The sequence below is a fragment of the Cyprinodon tularosa genome, unplaced genomic scaffold (assembly GCF_016077235.1).
Source record: "Cyprinodon tularosa strain WSP-4 unplaced genomic scaffold, ASM1607723v1 ctg699, whole genome shotgun sequence".
Taxonomy (NCBI): Eukaryota; Metazoa; Chordata; class Actinopteri; order Cyprinodontiformes; family Cyprinodontidae; genus Cyprinodon; species Cyprinodon tularosa.
In genome coordinates, this window is record NW_024039450.1 from 356,156 (window position 1) to 376,707 (window position 20,552).

Consider the following 20,552-nt stretch of genomic DNA (forward strand, 5'->3'; position numbering starts at 1 on the left):
AGTCTTTGCTTTATGAGCTGCAGCTTATCCCATGAATTGCAGAGAAAACAGGAGTTGGTCAGGTTTTTACAGGACTTCTGGGGAAAACAACAAGAGTGAGAAAAACAAGTGACCTAAATAAATTATGGCTGTCAGATTGGGACCTCTGCTCTGAGAGGGTTGGTTGGTTGAAGGGTTTAATGGTTATCTAAAGTATTAGACAGAATGCTGCCTGGATGATGCTGGGAAAAAAAAGAAAGAAAAAAACAAAATATATATATATATATCTATATATATCTATAAATAAATATATATATATATATATATATATATATATATATATATATATATATATATATATATATATATATATATATATATATATATATATATATATATATATATATATATATATATATGCTGGACTTGAACGAGCTGACGGAGATGAAGACAAAGAAGAGAGTGTGAACTTTCGTCCACCAATACAGGCTCACTGATGTGGGCTCCCTCCTCCACAGGAGTCTCCAAGATAAACACGACAGTTGGCTAAACATCTTTTACCCCTTATCCTGACCTTTTTTTCATCCCTCCTTTTTCCTCCATTCTAATCTCTCTCTCAAAAGCCGTCGCCTCTTCTTTAGTTCCTTTCTCCCTGGCCTTCCAGATGTTTGGCTCCACAACAGCAGCAGCAGCAGACGCGCTTGAGAGCGAGGAACACAGAGCTGAGCGATGGGAATCTGGGAATCTCCAGCCTGGATCGGAATGCTGATCCCCCCCCTCCTTACTATCCATCTCCATCAGTGTTGTTTGACTTGAGATGTGATTGTGTTTTCCCTTCCTCACACCTGCAGCTTCCTCTGACCCATGCTCTAAGAACCACCCACTCATCCAGTCCTCTGGACTTTCTCTGATCAGTTGCTTTAACTTGGAATAACAGCCAACCAGCAGCTACTGCTTTTCCCTTGTGTCTATTTTCTCCCTCTCAGCAGATGTTCTTTCTCAAACTATTTTAGTCTTTTGGGATTATTAAATTAATAAAACATCAGTGAATTTTGTCTCTTTATCCTGTGGTAAAACAAAGCATTAGTATTTAACCTACAAAATATACCTTATTTCTTTTTATCACTATTTCTAAGCAGAAATGTCAGTTTAACAGCTAAAAAACACTGATCAGTTGTAGCTACTAATTAGCTAATACTTTAATTACTCCTACCTATAGGTTATTGCTGTTGTGTTTAAAATCAACATTAACCTTACTCAAGCTTTAAGTCACTTGTGTTTAAATAGTCATTAAGATTTTACAAATATGTGCACAATCATCAGGTTATAACAGGATCGTAATGTGTTTTTTAGACCAGAATCTTCTTTCTCAGTTAACATGTAATACAAACAAGCTCAAATTGGTTAATACTAAATACACATGATGAATGACTGATGGATACGTTCTCCCTTGTGCAGACATTATTGCACAAAGTGAAATGTTCACGTAAAAAAACAACAACAAACAAACAAAAGAACTAACAGAAAAACTTTGTGACTGAGGTGAAAGTGTTTATCAATTTGTATTGTTATTTAAAAAGGCGAGGCTTGAGTCATCTGTTTGAAGTAGAAGCTAGCTAGCTTCACTTAGCACTTATGCTGTATTTAGACGATCCAAAGTTAAGTTTTTGCTCCAAAAGATTAAAAAAAAACTATTAGAAATTCTTTTGGCTGATTATAACTTTAACTGAAATTACAGATTAATTCAAGAAATATTTTATCTCTTAATCAACACTATTTATAAGAATGGCTAATGGCTAACTGAACCAACACTTTACTGTCATTCTATTCAAATTTCTATCTGCTTTCAAAGTAAAAGAAAGATTCAAATGTTGTTAGAATTAAACCATTGTTGAATATTTAAATTTCAAACCAAAATGCTTGATTTAATTTCCTATAATGTTAAAAGCTAATGCATGAGATGCTGTAAACTTTGTGTCTGTTGCTTTCCTCAATGAAAAAAATTTGCCAAAAGTAATAATTGCTTTGTGATTAAAGCATAAGACGTTAATCAATTAGTAATAAACATTAAAAATAGCTGAATGGCTAAAATGTTAAAATTAACCATTTATTTAAAGCTGTGTGGTTAGCTAGTTTGGCTTTAGCATTAGTGCTGTGGCTAAACTATTTGAATACAAAGCTTTTTTATCAGCATAAACCCCTAAAAACCTCACCAGTCTTTTAACACTTTTAACCCATATAAAGCTATCAACTTTAATTTTTTAAGCTGGACAGCAAAAATAAGTTTCAGTCACTATTTGACAATTGAACTATTATAAGATAATTTCATTGAAGTGTATTTGTATTGAATATAAAAGAGCTAATGTTAAAAATTTATCATTTTTCAACCATACACTACATAGAAATTACATTGCATGATTTAAGTGGAGGTTATTCTGATCGCTTGTGATGAATTTCCTGTAAAACCTATTTTTGCAGTGTAAGTTATTGTTATCATTCTGATGGACTGCTGGGAAAGCAGACCCTTGGGGGAGTAGCATCTTTATCAGACACAGCTCACACAGGATTAGTGTAAAATAATAAACCTAATCTTTTTTGCGAGGAGCCAAGCAAGTGTTGTGACTCTCAACAAACCGTGGTTCAGTATAGATCAAACATTCCTCTTGTTTCTGAATTTATCACAGGTCAAACCCTCCCTCATTAGTCAGGGCTTCTCAGCGAGTTGTAGCTGCTAATTCTGGGGGGCCGCCCAAACGTATCGCCCCCCGCTCCTTTTAGTACTATGGCTGCCATGTTGCTGAAACCCTCTCAAGCTGTTCCAGACGTCTGACAGCAGCGACATTTATTTATTGACTTCATTTCACTCTCAGGGCAGCTTTTACGGCTCCCCCGAGTGATACACAGTTAATGTAGAGATGTTCATTGCCCGGGAGGGTTTTTATGCTCCTCCTCGCCCTGCTTATAAACTGTTCCTAAGTGTTTAAAAACTTAGGCAATGACACAGTGCTGTGGAAATGAAAAAGCATGTGGAATAAAACGGGAAAAACATTAATCTGGGCTTCCACCTCCCACCTCTGACATCGAGCCACCGAGGAGGACATGGGAGGGAGAAAAGCCCAGGTTATCGGAAAAAAAATAGAAACTGGCACTGGATCTAGACCCTGTCATGGTCAAGAAAATGGAAATTAAAATAGTTGAATTGGAAATTATCATTTATTACAAGCAATATGGATGTGTTTCTTTACTGTATTTATTGGAGTAACATATTTTTTTAACTTGCATTTTAACAGTTTCCTATTTTGTGTACAATTTATCTAATCAAATTTTTATTCTTTATAGCAGTAACAAAAGTATTTAAACAGGAAATTTAAAACTTCAATCACAGGGTTGACCAGTGAATCATGGCAAATTGGTTAAATTGGCCCCCTTTTCATGTTAGCCACAGCTACTTATAGCTGGGTTCTGGGATTAGTTTTATGTTTAGTGGATACTCCTATTTAAGTCTTCACTACCTTGGAAGTATATTAGAACTCTGTGAACTTTTAAACAAGAGCTAAATTAGAACATAAATGTTGTTACATTGCTATCACTGCATACTGTTTTAGCAGTTTATGATAGGAATAATTTAGGCCACCATTGTCAAATATATATACCAAGTAGTTTTGGGTTGTTTATTTTAATAACATATATAACTGTTTTTGAGTGGGATGTTTTTGATCAAATTTGTAGAAAGCTCTTTTCAAATCTTACCCTTAGAGCTGGTCTTGCAATCTTTACATTTAATATACCTCTTTATGTTCATTGTGGTTTTAGAAAGCTCTCAGGGTTCATTAAGTAGTAATAGTTGCATATGTGTGACTGTGAGACCCCTGCAGATGATTAGGCTGCACACTACAAGTACGTTGGAACGCTGTAAATTGGTGTACATGTTGAAATTTAGGCCACACATGCCACACACATTAGGGAAACCACAAATTCAGCTTTTACTTCTTTATTTCTGTCATTCTGACAGCCTATCCACATAACTGTGTTATAAAGCAGGCCACCAGGAGTACCTTAAGATATGAATTACTTAACCTAAACACAAAAAAGTCACGCACTCAGCCTTGAAGTGAGGTATACCGGTACTGTCTGAGCTTGTACTTATAAAACTGAGGGCCTAAACCAGAACTATACTAAAGTTTTAAGCATTTACTTCAAAACTAATCATTTTTTATCATATTGTTCCTACAATTTTAAATCTTTTTTTTAAAGTCTCAAAGAAAATCTTAAATTAGCATCCACAGTTCTCTTTAAGATTAAACTGTGTTGTTGGTGCCTATAGTTAGGGGACCAAAGAATAGCTGCCACCCTTTTCCTTAACTTCAAAGAAAAAATCTAAGTTTCTGAAATATTTCCAGACATGTAAAAAGAAAAAAATATGTAAGAGAAAATGCCTATGAGGTCTCTATCATCAGAAATGAATGGATGAATTGTTGGCATCAAGGCTTTGCTTCCATGAAGTCTATTTGTTCCTATTAATGGACATGTCAAGCAGCATTGTCCCTCTCATACCACTCTTTTTTTTTCTTTTTACCATTAAAATATTAAAAGTTTTTCAAAAGAAGTAATGTAGCTGTATGTAGCTGGATAGACTATATAACATGTTTCATTGTGACTAATTGCCAAGGTAACTGGTTCTGATCACAGCTGGTATACTAATCAGCTGTTTTTCCGTTACCAGCTAGTGTTTAGCCAATGCAATAATTAAGAATAATCAGAGTGATGGGAAATGTTTCATATGTGTCCTACAACAAAGTTCACCCTGACCATGTTATATAAGCTTGTTATGCTTGTGTTAATGGTTAAAGTGCAGAATGGCTGAAATAAATAATGTTCTGTGTAAAAGGCACCTGACATCTACCAGCTTATTGACTTTAGTTAATACAACTAGAAACCACCAATCAGACTCCAAATTCGGCCTTCAATCACCTAAAGAACATCTCAAGGAATAAAGAACTAATGTCTCAGCAGGACCTTGAAATTCTAATTCATTAGTTCATCTTTAGCGGAATTATTACTGAGAAGCAGTGTTTAGGTAACTCCCAGTGTTTATTGTAAACTCCCAGAAAACTAAAAATGTTGAGACACTCAGTTGCTTTAAATAAACATTAAAAAGGCATTTGTTTAGAGTTGTATTTACTGTGCCATCTATACATCATTTAAATTTCAAGTCTAACTTTTGTTCCATTTTCCTAATATTTATCTTTTTTTTTAACATATAATCCACTTTTTGTTATTTTGTCACCTTTATTCTTTTTTTAACTATTTGTGCTACCTCTATGCCACTGCAATGAACTTTTCTGTTTTCTATTTTTCTATTTTTTTTAATGTACAGCACATTGAACTGTCTTGCCACTGAAAGGTGAATAAATAAATAAAGACCCCTGCTAGGATTATATGTCTTGGATGCTGCTTGGATGTTGAATTAAAAAATGCTCTACAACAAATCAGTTTTAAATACCCAAGAAGAATAAAGCTATTAAGTCTTTTACAGTTCTGAGTGAATAATTGAGAATTATATATTGTTTGCAACACATATTGTAGTCTTGGGTATATGGCCATGAAAAATTTATTTAGGAATTATTACTGAGGCAGGACAGTTTTTTTTTTCTTCCTGTTCCCCTTTCACTTCTGCTTAGTAAATATTGCCACAGAATGTGTATGTGAATTACTAGTGAAACTGTTAAACTGAGTGAATAAACTGATTCATTGCAATGTGGAAGATTACATTTTTTTTTTATTCTGTGATAATCATCCTATTTTACTCTTGCAGATTTAGAAATAATTGTTCATTGAAATGAAAGCAATTCAATAAAGCTTTAAATGACTCTTGAGAACATCCAGTTGTTTCACGCTTACTAACTGGATGGATAGAAAAATTACCTGAGTGTGTCGATTTACCCCATTCACTGGCCTCATAAGGCTCTCTGCCATTATGGCAGTTTTATATGACAGGATAGAACCTCCTGCTTTTTAGGTTTTCTAAATCGTTTTTGATGATTTTGGTGTGTGAACAGTGTAAATGGCTTGGTTTCATTGTAGCAGCAGCATCATGGGGGACAGCCTCACAGAAGGCTGTGGAAAGGTGTTAAGAGTCGATAGGAAGCTGTAGTGATCTTAATCCAACTGAGAATAAAGGCTGAAACTTGATGTTCAAAAATAGCTGCATAACTTTAGCTAACAGCAAATCGTAACTTTGCATTCATGCAACACAACATCTAACAATGCATGTTACCCTGACTGCATCCTGTAGAATATGAAACAAAGTGGTGGCAGCATCATAGTGTGGGGATGCATTTTTTTCTTCAACTTGTAGTTATAGTTAGAGGTTCTACACAGGGCTAACATTGTTTGAATTTGCAAGGAGAGTCTATGAGTTTTTTTAATTGGATAAATACAACTCTCAGAATATCTGTCTCAGCTTTGACAGCAGCACTCTGCAGCAGTGAATCTGGTGGCATTTCTCTCTGTGCAAATTCATAGACCAACTCAGACACAAAAGAAGAAATGAGCTCTACCGTTTGATCAAACTCACTCTGATTCAAATACGGGCGTCTTTATAAGCTAAACTGCGATCCTATTGACTTCAAGAGAGCATGCATTATCTGCATCATTTCATTGAAAGAGCCATAATTATTGGTGGCTTTGGCTCAGTCTACCCACCAGTTATTATTGCATTTGCAGTCCTCAGCCTTTAGAGGCTTATCATGTTTATGTGTCCCACCACCCCTTTAGATGAATGAATTCAGGCCCTCTCTATCCCTCTCCCCGCTGCTGCTCCAACTGCGTTTCACAGAGGGCCTTTAGCTCGGCAGCTTTTTCAAATTTGGGGCTTGCAACACTCAGCCAAAAGCCGCAAATTACCCCCCTCTAGCAGCAGCGAATTAGGAACAATTTTGTGTTAGCTCTATAAAAAAAAAAAAAAAAAAAAGCGAGTGGGAGAAGCAAAGGGGAAAATATAGCTTACACCAGGGACCACCAACAGAGGCAGCATGGGATGCATGGGCTCACCGCTCCACTGTTTGGGTGGCAGGGCGGTGCTAAAAAGCAAGCCTGAGTGATCTTCGAAGCAATCAATCCTATCATATCACATCTACATGGAGCAGCATAACATCCATTAGCAGACACAAAGGCCTGAATTAGAGGATTTGTGTTGCTGTTCCAGGATGTTTGCAGGCCTGTGGGTTGAGCTAACACAGACCTGCAGCCAGGATGCTGACAGATCTCCAGCACCTTGCAGCTTTAGCCACTCTGATGACTCTGAATGGGGAAAGGGTACATATAAGGTGACAATCCTGGAATTTTTATTCTTTCTTTCACTGAATGTGGGATTTTGATATTTTCTTCTTATTATACCTCCCTTAACAACGCGGTTGGTCTTTTACGCAGTGCATTAGTATAAAAAAGGGGTCATTTTCTAGTTTCTTGCAAAGCGTGAGGTTTGGCATGCCTGCTTAATCTGCTTCCCTTGAGCCAATCCATGTTTTTCCCATTCTGGCACCACCTTTCTACTCCCTTTTAAAATCTATTTCCAAGTTGTAATATGCCACTGCAGCCGTTGCTGTGGGGGGAAAGAAGTAAGGGGAGAAAGTGCAGACAGAGGTGCAGCCCGCTCCTCCGAGGAAGACAAAGTGGTCTGCCTTCCTCGGAGGAGCGGGCTGCACCTCTGTCTGCACTTTCTCCCCTTACTTCTTTCCCATTTTCATCAGACGGGGTGTTTGGGCCAAAGCCGGGTTGGGGTTACTGACTCTCATTAGGCCCGTGCAGCGATCGCCAGGCCTTGGGCTCTACAACCGTAATAAGAGCCTGCAAAACTTAAGTCTGACCCTCCCCTTCTGACACATTAATTGTGTTTCCTGCTCAAAGTTTTTCATTAAGCAGCATTGAATTTGAAGCCTTTGTTTGTGTGGCTAATGGCTCTCATTTGGTGCAATAAGCGGTTCGGGGGCTGCTGTGGGTGACATCACACACTTGCTGCGTTTGATCTCTGGTCTGTAAAATGAGAGCTTTTCTTTCCCCTGGTGGTTGGAGAACTTCTACCTGCAGTGCATTCCACAAGCTGACATTTACAAAGGCTGGCGCCTTGATTCAAAAACTCTTAGAGGAGATCTTTGGAGGGAAGCCACCCTCTCTCAGGCAAGAACAGCTGGCAACTAGGAAAGCTAAAAAATTAATAACATAAGCTAATATGCAATAATATGTTAACTTTTCACTAATATTTTGTTCTAATTTTGTGTTTGGAGCCCTGCAACCATGTCTCTGCTGGACACATAATCCTACAGACGCAATCTTCCAGCCGCGTCCGTGTTTTTCTCATTCATTTTCCCTGCCTTTGCACGGAGCTTTATATTTCCCATGATTAAAACCTCCGCACTCACCGTTTTGGCCCTGCACACATGACGTCCTGTCTGTTGTTTTCAATACTTTTAGAGATTGGAGGATTTCAAATAAGCATTGCTTGAGCTTTAGATAACCTCAAAAAAAAAAAAAAAAAAAATTTAAAGTTCTTAATAAAAAAAAAAGATTCCATATTGTTTTAAAGAAATATATCTTTGAAACATTTGTTCTTTTATGGAACAAAAATATCAGTTGTCAAATCAAAAGTTTGTGTCTTTATAGTTGTTATTTCAGGGTTAGACAGTAATACGACGCACATCTGCAGGGCTGTTCAAAACAAGAATTAGGTGCGCAGGTTCAAAATTATTGTGGATTTTCTGTAATCCAAACAGAGTCCAAATTACCCATGCAAGAGGGAATAAATACACCACCCCCCACTAATATTTGGCTTAATGGGGGATAAGGGTGTGGGTTGCACGGTGAGCAGCTGCTTTTGTAGCCATCAAGAAGCTTCTGGTAAACTTAAGGTCGGATATTTGTAATCTTTTCGTCGTGGGATTGTTAGAGCTCGTTTAATGTTGTTTGGTTTGCTGGCACCAACAGTGCTGTTATGTTTGCTTGAAGTCAGAGGTTTCCATAACATTAATGTAAAATGGCGTCATTAATGCCAAAAGCAGATTTTGCACTTTGTCAAAGTTTTAAACATTTTGTTATTTAATCAGTGGTGGATGAACTACTCAACAGCAGTACTTGAGTAAAAATATTGATACTCATAGTCAACTCTTACTCCACTACAAGTAAAAGTTACTCAGTCAAACAGTAAACATGTACTGAATTACTCACTTTTGAAATACTTAATTATTCAAAGGTACATGCTTTTAATAAAACTTAAAGGTGAACAAAGTTTTTTTTACATTGGGCCCTTGATTTTACGTTATTACATCATGTTCTACTGACCTATGTTAGTTTTGTGTCATTTGGAGCCATTCTAAAGATATTTGGTTAGGTTATATCCAAGTAACGTCTTCCTAGTCTTCCTATGGGCAATGAGTTGAAAACACTGTTCATAATTTATTCTTTATGGTACGCCAGCATTCATAACATGTAGGCGAATCACTGTCTGCCAGACATCTGCGATTATATTTTTTATATTTATATATATATATTTTTTTTTTTTTTTTTTTTTTTTTTTTTTTTTTTTACAGTGTCCTGTCTGGCAAGGTGGCAATAAGAATAATTGTCTTGATGCCAAAAGGAGCCCAACAGATTTTACTTTCACAAGTGTAGCGGTATCGCAATTGCCATACCGCTCCACTTGTTTCATGTATATAAATTGCTTTATTATAATTATGCAGGGAGTTTTACAGTTCATATGGACACTGCAATGTAAGTAGAGCAGAAAAACAGAAGAAGAAGAAGGAAAAAGAAAAAGAAAAAAACAGGACAAAAGATGAAAGAAAGAGGAGATAGGAAGGAGACAATGACAAAACATTTTCAGTCTGCTTCAACACCTGTAATGAGATGGAGAAAAAAAAAAGAAAAAAGAAAAAAGAACAGCACAACCAAAAAACATGGTACGAGATATACAATAAAGCAAACACCTTGAAACTATCACTAAAGTAATATTATTAAGTCTGACATGTACTCTGTGTTACCTGAAGATATGAATGTGGGGTTTCTGTTTGGAAGTGAATCTCTAAGTACCTGAAGCCTAGCACCTGTAGTTGTTTGTGAGGGTGAACTTGTGCATGTAAAGTTTTAACCATAGAAAAAAATGCTCAATAGTGGTTGTGGAGAGCCGGAGAGGCACACCCCCCAGAGCACTGAGTCCAGCGCCGGGAGACCCAAAGCCCCAGGCGCCCAAGGGGACCCCAGAAGCGAAGGCACCAAGGCGGGGCCAGCCCCGGAAATCAGACCCCACCAAGGCAGGAGGAGAGACAGCCACGAGGAAGCCCCCCAGCCACCGCCATGCCGGCGCCCCGGGGAGCCGCGGGGACGAGTCCGCGGGCCCCGCCGGCAGCCGGCCACCCCGAAGTAGGGCCGGGCGCCGAACACCAGCCCCCCCACGGCGCCGACCGAAACGCCCCAGCCCCACAGAGCACCGAAACACGCCCCGCCCCCCCGCACCAAGCCCCGGCGACCGGCCGCAACACCCACCGCGACCGCACCACCCAGGAAAACACTAAGGCGGCCCCGCCCCCGGCCGGGGCCCATGCGCATCCGCCGCGAACCGGCCACGAGCGCCGCGGGACCCCCCCCAAAACGCCCCCCCGGCCAAAAGCGCAGCCCCACCCCACCAAGACCGATGCCAACAGCGCGCAACGAAACACACCGCGCACAGAATCAGCCCGAGAGCAGAAAAGCCGCCCGGCGCAAAACCGCAAGAGGAGCAGACCGCAGCCGGCGCAACCACCCCCCCCAGCAGCCCGAGGGGCAGCACAAAGCCAGAGCGGAGCGAACCGCGCCGCCCCCCCACCGGACGATGCCAAAGCAGCCCAGCCACGTCCGCCACCCCCCCCGCAGCCCGCACCAGGCCGGGGCCAGCGGAGAGGCCGCCAGGAATGAGCCAGCAGTCCCCCGGGCATCCACCCCCAGCTCCACCAGTGCCCGGGTGACCCCCGGCGCCACCCAGGGGAAAGGGGAAGAGGGGGGGGGGAAGGGGTTTTCCGCACTTAGCGGGGGAATTGGGAGATTATTTGGGAGGGGGTTGGGGGGCGGTTGGGGCCCCCAAACGGGGAAAAAAAAAAAAAAAAAAAAAAAAAAAAAAAAAAAAAAAAAAAAACACACCACTAAATCATGCCTTCCCCCCTAGTCCCCCCCACTCGTCCCACAAAAAAAAAAAAAAAAAAAAAGAAAAAAAAAAAAATTTGAATAAAAAAATAAAATAATAAATAAAAAAAATAAAAACCGGACACACATTCACACATAACATTTCACATCCTTTTAATCCCCGGCCCAAAAAACCCCCCGGTTTACCCCGGTTTGGTCGGCCCCGGGGGAACTATGGGATGCCCCCCAAAATTTGGCCCTAAAATCCAGATGTGAGGGGGGGGGTGGGGGGGACACCCCCCCCCCACACCCAACCCCATTTTCTTTCCGGCTTAAAGGGCCCGGGCCCCCCCCCCGCACCCGGACCGGACCCCCCCCCCGAAAGACCCCCCCCGGGCCCGGGGCCCCCCCAAATCCCCGCGCCGGCCCCCCAACCCAAAGAACCCCCCCCCCCCCCCCCCCCGAAAAAAAAAAAAAAAAAAAAAAAAAAAAAAAAAAAAAAACCAAACCCAGGCACTTAAAGCCCCTCCTTTCCAACCTTCTTTGGAGAGAGCAGAGGTGAAGCCCCGCCACCAGCAGGCCCCTGGGCCCCGCAGCCAGCCCCACCCAAAAAAACCCCCGGACCATTTTGGCCCGCTCTTCCTCCGGGGCCCCAGACTCCGGCGGGAGCCGGGAAAAAAGGGGTGTGAAAAGGGCCCCCGATCCTCACTGCGCCCCCTCGAATGTGGTGTTGTTGCGTGTTGCTCTCAGAGGGTTAATTAAAACGGGGGGATCCCAAGGAGGGGGGGGCCGGGCACACTCCCCCCCCCCCCCTCCAGGAGATAGACGGTGCCAGACATCCCCCCCCCTTGGGAAACCCCCTAAACCCCTCAATGTCTAAAAGCGAGAGGGGTGGAGGAGGGCCCGGTGGTGGGCCCTTTTTTTTAAGCCCCCCCCGGGTGGCCCTACCCCCACCCCCCGAAAATGCCCAAAAAAAGGTGTGTGTTGTGAAAATAAAGTAGATGGAAGTGTCTAAAATGCAAAAAAAAAAATTGGGTGGGGGGACGTCATCAAAAGGGGTGGGGGGCCCCTCCAGTAACAAACCCCTCCCCAAAAACCTAAAAAGTGTGGCCAAAGTGTAGGAGCGGGGAAGAGGGGGGAAATTTTCGGGGATGGGGGGGCAAAGGACTGGGGTGCCTGCTGCACTCCCAGGGAGCCGCCCCCCCGGGCTGACTAAAATGGGCCCCCCCCTTTTCCCCCGAAAAGCCCCCCCAGGGGAAAGGGGGCCCCCCCAAAGTTTCACCCCCATAGGCCCGGGGGGCAGGGACCGGCAGCGGACCCACCAGCCACCCGGGGCAGGGGGGGCCCGGGACTCCACCCCCCCCCCCCCCCGTCCTGTCCATCCAAAAAAAAAAATAATAAAAAAAAAAATAAAAAAAAAAATAAGTAAAAATAAAAATAAAAATTAAAAAAAAAAAATTTAAAAAATTTAAAAAAAAAAAAAAAAATTAAAAATAAAAAAAAAATAAATAAATAAAAAAAAAAATTTTTAAAAGGAAGATAAGAAAAAAAATAATAATAATAAAAAAATTTAAATGAATAGGGAAGGGACAACCCCAAACCCGGCCCCAACCCCAAACCCGCGGCCCAACCCCCCGGGGGCACCCGGCCCCCAAAAACCCCCCCCTTAAAAAACCCCCCCAAAACCCAGGCCAAGACAGGGGGGGAAAACCCCAAACCCTTCAAAAGCTTTTCCCCAAAACCCCCCCCAAACCCCCCCCGGGAGTTTAAATCCCCCCTCCCCCCCCCCCCAATTAAAGAGTAAAACCCCAAAAAGGGGGGAAAAAAAGAATTCCAAAGGGGAATTCCATCCCCCCCCCCCCCCCCCACCCACGGGAAAAACCCGTGGAAGGGGGAAGACCCCAAAGGGAACCCCCCCAGGCCCCCCCCCCCCCACGGGCCCCCAAACCCCCCCGGGCCCCACCGGGCCCAGGGGGCCCAAGGGCAAACCCCGGCCACAGGCCCGGGCCCAAGGATCCCCCCAAAACCAACCCCCAAAGGGGGCCCGCCCAAAAAACCCCCGGGAGGGGGGGCCCCCAAAAGGGGGAAAAAAAAGGGGAAGGGGTAGGGGGGAAGGGGAAAAAAGGGGACCCGCCACCCCCCCGACCCCGGCCCCAAACGACCCCCCCCAAACCCCGGGGTCCCACCCCAATCCGAAGAAAAGAAAGCCACACAACACAGCAAGCGCAAAATCCCGAGCCCCACTCCAAGCCCCGATCCCCCCGCCCACAAAACCCCCCCCCATACAAAAAACAAACAAAAACAAAAACAAAAATTTAATTAAAAATTCTCCCCCTCACCGGAGGGGGAAGGGCCCGCAAACAAGCCAGTCCCCAACACCCACCGCCAAAACCAGGGAGGACCCCCACCCAGATGCTCCTCCCCCCGAAAAGTTTAAATGGCCTGCCCCCCCAGGAGACAGGCAAGGGGCCCCCGAAACCCGGGGAATTTTTCCCCGGGGCGCACCGCCGGCATCGGGGGCCCGAAACAAGGCCCCCAAAAGAAACAACACCGGAAAGGGCCACAAGGGGGCGAAAACCCACGGCACCAACCAAGGGCCCCCCGGCGGACCCCCCCCCAAAAAACCCCAACGAAACCCCCCCCGCCCCCCCCGACCACAGCAAAAACACAAACCCAAAAGGGGAAAGCAAAGGGCAGAAACAGCCCCAACCCGGGGCCCCGCCAGAGGGGCCAAGCAGCAAGGCCCCCCCGGGCCCCCAGAAAAACCGGGGGGACAAGCAGCAAAAAGAAAACAGCAGACGCGACCCCCCACCCCCCCGCGCCCCGGCGGGAAAAGGGAAAAAAAAAGACCCAAACCCCTCCCGGGCCCCCCAAACCCCCCCCAGGGCCCCCCGAGAGGAGGACGGCCACGCCCGGCCACGGCCCCTCCCCCCCCCGCCCCCAAAAAACCGAGCAACCCCCCCCCCCAAGCCCCGCACGATGCACCGCACCCCACGCTTTAACCCGGCAAACCCCCCCAACGAGCGAAGCCCACCCCCGACCCGGGGGCACTCCCAAAAGGGACCCCCGACGCCCCCAACCCGCCCCCCAACAGAACACCGAAACCCCCGCCACAGGCCGCGACCCACCGCCCCCCCCCCGGACGAAAAGGCAACCACGGCAAGAAACCCCGGGGGCCCCAAACACCCAAAACCCAAGGGACCGGAAGACGAGGCAAGCCCCGACCCCCCGGCCCGAGCCCGAAGCACCCCGGGGCCAGCACCCAAAAAGAACCCCGAAAGCCCGGGGGGGCCCAGCCCCCACCCAAACAGCCAGCAAGGCCCACCCAGGAAATAGGTCCACGTCCCCCCAAACCAAACCGGGAAACCCCCAAGGGGCACCGCAAAGTTTGGCCGCCCCGGACCCCCCCCCCGGCGCCCCTACCCCGCCCCCCGGGGGCAACAGTCCCCCCGGGCCGACCCGCCAGGCACCCCCCTTCCCAGCACCCCCCAGGCCCCCCCCGGGCCCAAGGGGCCCCCCAAAATAGGGCCCCCGCGCCCCCCAAGACGCCAAACCCCCATTTGCCCCCCACTAAAACTTAAGGGGGGAAAGGAGCCCGATCCAAGGGGGGCCCAAAAGAGATCGGTCTGATGGGGTTTCAGAAGCTGTTCAAGATTTAAATTAAAGATCCCAAAAACAGATTTTCTGTACTGATTGATGTTGAGTTTATCCTTAACCCCCAATTCATGAGGGTAGTTTTCTTTGCGATTCATTTGGGAGGGGATGCCAACAAACCGTTTTTTTTTTCCCTAGAAACTTCCCCCAAAGTTACACCCAAGCAAACAATGAAGGGGGAAAAATTTGAATTTTTTCAACCCCGGCCAAAGGTGATAGATCCTTAAAAAACCTGTAACCCCGAAACACCCCGAACCGGGGTGCTAACCATGCGCCGTTTAAAATTAAATTTATCCCAAATCGATTGCCTGTTTCACTGTGGACATGATGGGTTAAAATTTTTTAAATTTTTGAATTCTTGCCGGGAATCGTGTTGTGGAGGTTTTTTGTAATTTTATTTAAATTTTTAAATTTTTGGGGGGTTTTTGGTTTATTGGGTTTAAAAGTTTTAGGCATATCATAAACCCAGATGTTTTGTTCAAAGCCGATGATAAAAAAACCTTTTCCCATTTAGTAAAAAGGGGAAAAGATAATTTTAGATCATCCAGGGTTTAAATTTAGTGTCCTTGGGATAAACTTTTAAAATAGTTTGGGGGGGGGGTTCTTTTCTAAAAAACTTTTGAAATTTTAGTTGGAATTATTAAACCTTCCATCAATATGCTTAAAATTTTATTTCTAATTAAAAGCCTTTTTTTTTGCTTTATTTTTCTAAGAATTAAAATTTTTTTTAATTCCAATTGCAAAATTTTAAACCCAGCGAAATGTGATAAACCCCCTACCTTCAAACAAATTTATCCCCGATATGTAAAACCTTTATTTTCCAGTACGGAAAGTTTTTTCACAATTTTTGTTTTGTAGAATGTCGGGGTTTTTCCAGATGGGGTACGACCCGCACGGGAAAATTTATGAGGTTTTTGTTTTTTTTAGAAAAATTCCCCCATGCTGTCAGGGAAAGTGAGTTAAATTTTTGAAAACATGGGGGCCGTTTTGATCTTTAGAGCTAATAAACGGCCCAAAACTTGAGATTATTATATTTCTGCATATTTTTCCTTTTTCTGTGTTTTTATCCCCGGGCTCATCTAAGGGGTTATGTTTTTTTCCTTTTAGAGATGTATTTTAATCTATTTTCAAATAAATATTTTGGGGTTAGGTAATCTAGTCCCCTCTGTCTTTAAATTTTCTGGGAGTGTTTTTTTAAACTTTTAACGAGGGGGTTTTGTCCTTCCAAAAGAAATTTGAGGAATTTGGAAAAAATCTAAGGAAATTTTTAAAACCCTTCGGTTTATGGTTTTATTTGGGGTCATTTGGGAAAAAGGTAGTTAAGGGTTCCCGGTAAGAACCCTTTAAAATTTTAAATGGGGCTACCCGACCCAAAAAGGTTTGGGGTCGGAAAACCCAATTTCCCATCTTTTTTAGGGGGGCCGCCCTTTTATTTTTTTTAAAAGAGGGGGTGTTTGGTTTTGGAACTTCCCGTTTTAGATGACACAGTAAAATTCCCCAAATAGGTTTTTTATATTTCCCCCGATTTTCAATTGGGAGAACCGAGGGATTCTGAAAGGGGCAATTAATTGGGGAGTATTACAGAAAAAATTTTGGGGCCCCAAATTTATTTTTTTGGGGTAAATTTTGAGATTTTTTGGAAAGATTTCCCAGTAAAAAAATTTACTGGGGAGAGGCAAGTGTTTGAGTTTCTGGAGATAAAGTAATTTCATCTCTGGGGGTAAAAAAAACTTTTTTTTATTTTCTCCAAATTTTTATGCCTTTTAAAACCTTTTTAATTTATATTTGTTTGTCCTGATTGTAGCCAGAAGGCTTTAATAAAAAATCGCAAAAAGGAGGGGGAGAGGGGGCTCCCTGTCTGGTTTCCCCCTGGGACAAAAACTGGAAGGGTGTTTTTTTGTTTTTCCTTGGGCACAGGCTTTTGGGAAAATTTTATTTAAAATTTTTTTTATAATAAATTTTTTTTAGAAAAAAGCAAATAAAAATTTCCAGTTTACTCTATTTGAAAGCTTTTTTTGCATCTAAGGACAAAATTAGGATTTAAGATTTTTGCTGTAGGAATAAACCCCCTTTAAAAACAAACGGGCTGGCCGGGGTTTTTTAAACAGCCCGACTGCCCTTCCCCTTTTAATGAAACCAGTTTGACTGGGGGGATTAAAGAGAGAAGTGACTTTATTAAACCCTTTTGCTAAAACTTTACAGAAATTTTTTTAATATCCACAAATTTAATTTAAAGGGTAAGGGGGCGATAGCTGGGCGGGAACCAAAAGGGTCTTTGCCTGGCTTAAAACAAGGGCGAATGGTGGGCAGAATTCATATTAAATGGAAATTTTTCCATTATCTAGGGGTTTCCTGCCCGCTTCCCGTGGAAAAGGGGGGGCCAGAATGTCCCAAAAAACTCTTTAAAAGAACTTTTTTAGGGAACCCCCTTTTGGCCCGGCGCTTTTTTATTTGGCATGTTTTTAAAAAGCTTCCTGAGCTTCAGCGTAGAAGACGGGGGTCCAGGGGTTTGCCTTTTCTCTCCCGATAATTTTGGAAGAGTTATTTTTTCCCAAAATCGCCCTTGGGTATCAATTTTTTTGATGGATTTTTTCTGTGATGTGTTAAAAATTTTAAAAAATCTCGGAAAGGGATTGTTTTAAAAATCCTTTCCGGGTTTCCCTTTAAAGTATTTTCCCAATTTAATTTTGTAACTGCAAATATAGTGTTTTTTTCTTTGGGTTTTTTTTTAGCTGGGGGGGCTAAGAAAGCTTCCGGGCTTATTTCTATGTTCAAAGTTGCAATTTGAAGTCTTTGAATTAAAAAATTTTTTTTGTTTTTTTAATAAATTCGTTTTTGTTTTGTTTTTTTTTACGGATTTTCCCCCCAACCTTTTTTTCATCTTTTCCCAGCGAGTTTTCTTTGTAACTTTTTTTTTCCCCCTTAATTTGGATCTTTTTTTTTTCTAACTTTTTTTTTTTGAGATGGGAAAAAAAAATAATTTTTCCCCTCAACACGCTTTTCCCTGCCTCCCATATTTTAGATGCTGAAGGGGTTTCCGGTAAATTTAAATTTCACACCAAGTAGATGCCCAAATCTTCCTTGAAAAAATTTTTAGAAACTCTTCCCTCTTTAAGCAGTGATGTAAATTTTAAACCCCAGCTCTTGTTTTTGGGACCCATTTTTTTATTTTTTAGGGTTTTTTTTGGTTAAAAAACAGGACATGGGTCACGACCGCAAAAGGATGGATTAAAAGCAAACTGAAAACGTCAGACAGCAGTGAGCTGCTGATTAGGGAAAAAGTCCAGACGAAGAGAGGAAGATGGACATTGGAAAAGAAAATGTTTTTCCTTATGTTTTTTGGAAAAAGAGATCGCCAGCAAACGCAAAAAACCAAAATCACTCAAGTAAATTTTTTTACTACATTTAATGATTGCCCCAAATGCGCGGGGCCCGTTGTACTCCCCCTGTCCATTTTCTCCATTTTAGGCCAAAGTTGAGGTCACCCCCCCAAAAAATTTGAGAAAACCAAACCCCCTGCTTTGAAAGTGATGAAAAAATTTGTGGGGAAAAATGAGGGGGGCGGCAACATTTGGACCTATATTTGACAATACAAAACTTTTGGTTAAAAATAGATTTTTTAATTAAAAAGAATTTTGCCCTTTAGGGGTCTAAAAATTTTGTCTAATAAAGTAAAAAATGAGGTTTTTTGGGGGATTAAAATAAACTACCCCTCTCGTCTCGATTATAAAAAGGCTGCAAAACATCAGGGAAACCAGGGGAGTTAAAAATCACTTATAATGCCCCCGAATTTTTGGGTTTCTTGCAATAAGACAACATCTGCATTTTAAACTTTTTTCTGGTTAAAAAACCTTTAAACTTTTTCTCTCCGGGCCAGCCCCATGCACATTCCTGTCACAAAACCCTTAAAATTCTCCCTAGGTTTTTGAGTGAAAAAGTTTAAAAAATACATTTCCTTTGAAAAAAGAGTTATACCTTGACCCAGGGACATCAAAAAACCCGGTGTGCTTGTGATTGTGTGGACCCCCAGGGGAAAACAGACGAATAAAAGGGAAAAAGGGGAAAACAAAAATTTAAAAGAGTGCAATGAGGAGAAAAGGTTAAAGAAAAAAAACCCCAGCCCAAAAAGCATTCTGAACCCAGCTGTAACTGCAGTCTACCCTTTCAAACGTGCTCTAGAGCTGTGCATATATTTCATTTATCACCGTGAAATGTTCTATACACTTTAATCAGGTGTCACATGCTTTTAAACCTGCCTGTTGTGCATCTAATAAAGCCAAGGAGTGATCTTCTGATCCCTGAACAACTGACCATTAATATAAAGTTTGTCAACTGCTACTGTAGCTCTGACGCCTTCACTGATGTATTTCTTCCTGATTGGGAATAACGCTCGCCTGCGATCTAATATTTCCTTTGGATACTGGTCATTGACGCTGAAATCTGTTCCTCTCAGCTCTCTGCCCTGACTCCTGACCTGCTCTTTCTGCTTGTAATGCTCAAACTTAGCTACAATTGGTCTAGGACGGGATTTATCAGGCTTCTTACCTCCGAGCCGGTGAACGCGATGGAAGGTGATGTTTTTTACCTGGTCCGCCGGGATTTTCAGCTTCTTCTGGAGGAACTCACGTACTATCGCCTCAGGGTCCTCGTCCTGCTGTTCAGCGATTCCAGCGAAGACGAGATTGTCTCTCATGCTCCGCGACTGAATGTCCAGAATGGATTCCTTCATCTTTCTATTTTCGCCGGACAGCTGGATCATCCCCTCGGCGAGTTTGGTGACTTCCCCCTTCAGCGCTTCATTCTCGGCGGTGACGGAGGCCAGCTGAGCTTGGCTGAATTCCAGCGACTCTCTCAAAGCTTGAAACTCCTTATGCAGGACTTCTACCAGGGCAAGGCGGGCGTCCAAGCTAGTTAGCTTTTTGTCGATGGATTCCAGGACGTCGCTGTAGCTCCTGTCTGGAGACAAAGTAGATGTAGAAGCAGCACTGGTTGAACTAGACCGACATCGTTTGGAAGACGGTGTGTTCGTGGATGTGGGATTCTTCGGCTTCCCCATTACGATGTTGTCAAAACACTCGTCCATGTAGCTCTCCAGGCTCGTCAAGGTCTCGTCTTCCAGTTTGTTCCCTCGGAAATACGGTACAATTGTCAAAGTTTAAATCTGCTTGTTTTATTTACATTTATTGGCTTACTTACCAGGACTGGAATTGTTTGTTTTGAATTACCTGTATGTCGCCATTTTTACTTACGCACACGCCCACAGCTCTCGCGAGATCTCAGCCGCTCATCTCATCGCCCTCTTTGTTTTTTTTAAAACAAAGCGGAGTGTGTATGACGTCATCTGCGCGCGCTGGCTACCATTCATTCATCCTGTCCACTGAACTGCTGCTAGTTTTACTCACATGCCTGGAAGATGTCTAGCGCTACTACCACACATGATCTCGCTCTCCAAATGGAATTGAACGATTCAGATTAGCTAGCCCAATGAATAGAAGGGGTAGAGCGTAGCTGCCTGTGGCCGCGGGCTGCCTGTCACAACTCCAGTCCGGCGCCCGGATGACGTCATACTCGTGCCTTTTTGTTTAAAAAAAAAAAAAATATATAACCTCGGATGTCTGGGGGACAGTGATTCGCCTACATGTTATGAATGATGGCGTATCATAAATGATCAATTATAAACAGTTTAGTTTGTGCCTTCAACTGGTTGCCCATAGGAAGACGGAATATCTTCAGAACGGCTCTAAATGACACAAAACTAATATGGGTGAGTA

The 20,552-nt window shown here is 43.0% G+C and overlaps 1 protein-coding gene across 1 annotated transcript; it reads left to right on the forward strand.

Annotated features, from left to right (window-relative positions):
• The first annotated feature begins 13,539 nt into the window (after positions 1-13,539).
• On the forward strand, positions 13,540-14,463 carry LOC119771979 (basic salivary proline-rich protein 1-like). The gene has a single exon (XM_038268214.1). The coding sequence runs from the start codon at positions 13,540-13,542 to the stop codon at positions 14,461-14,463; it is 924 nt and encodes a 307-aa protein (XP_038124142.1).
• Positions 14,464-20,552: the final 6,089 nt, after the last annotated feature.

What these genes read in the sequence shown, in the direction of transcription:
- LOC119771979 (XM_038268214.1), top strand. Translation starts at nt 13,540, where the DNA reads ATGCTCCTCCCCCCGAAAAGTTTAAATGGCCTGCCCCCCCAGGAGACA.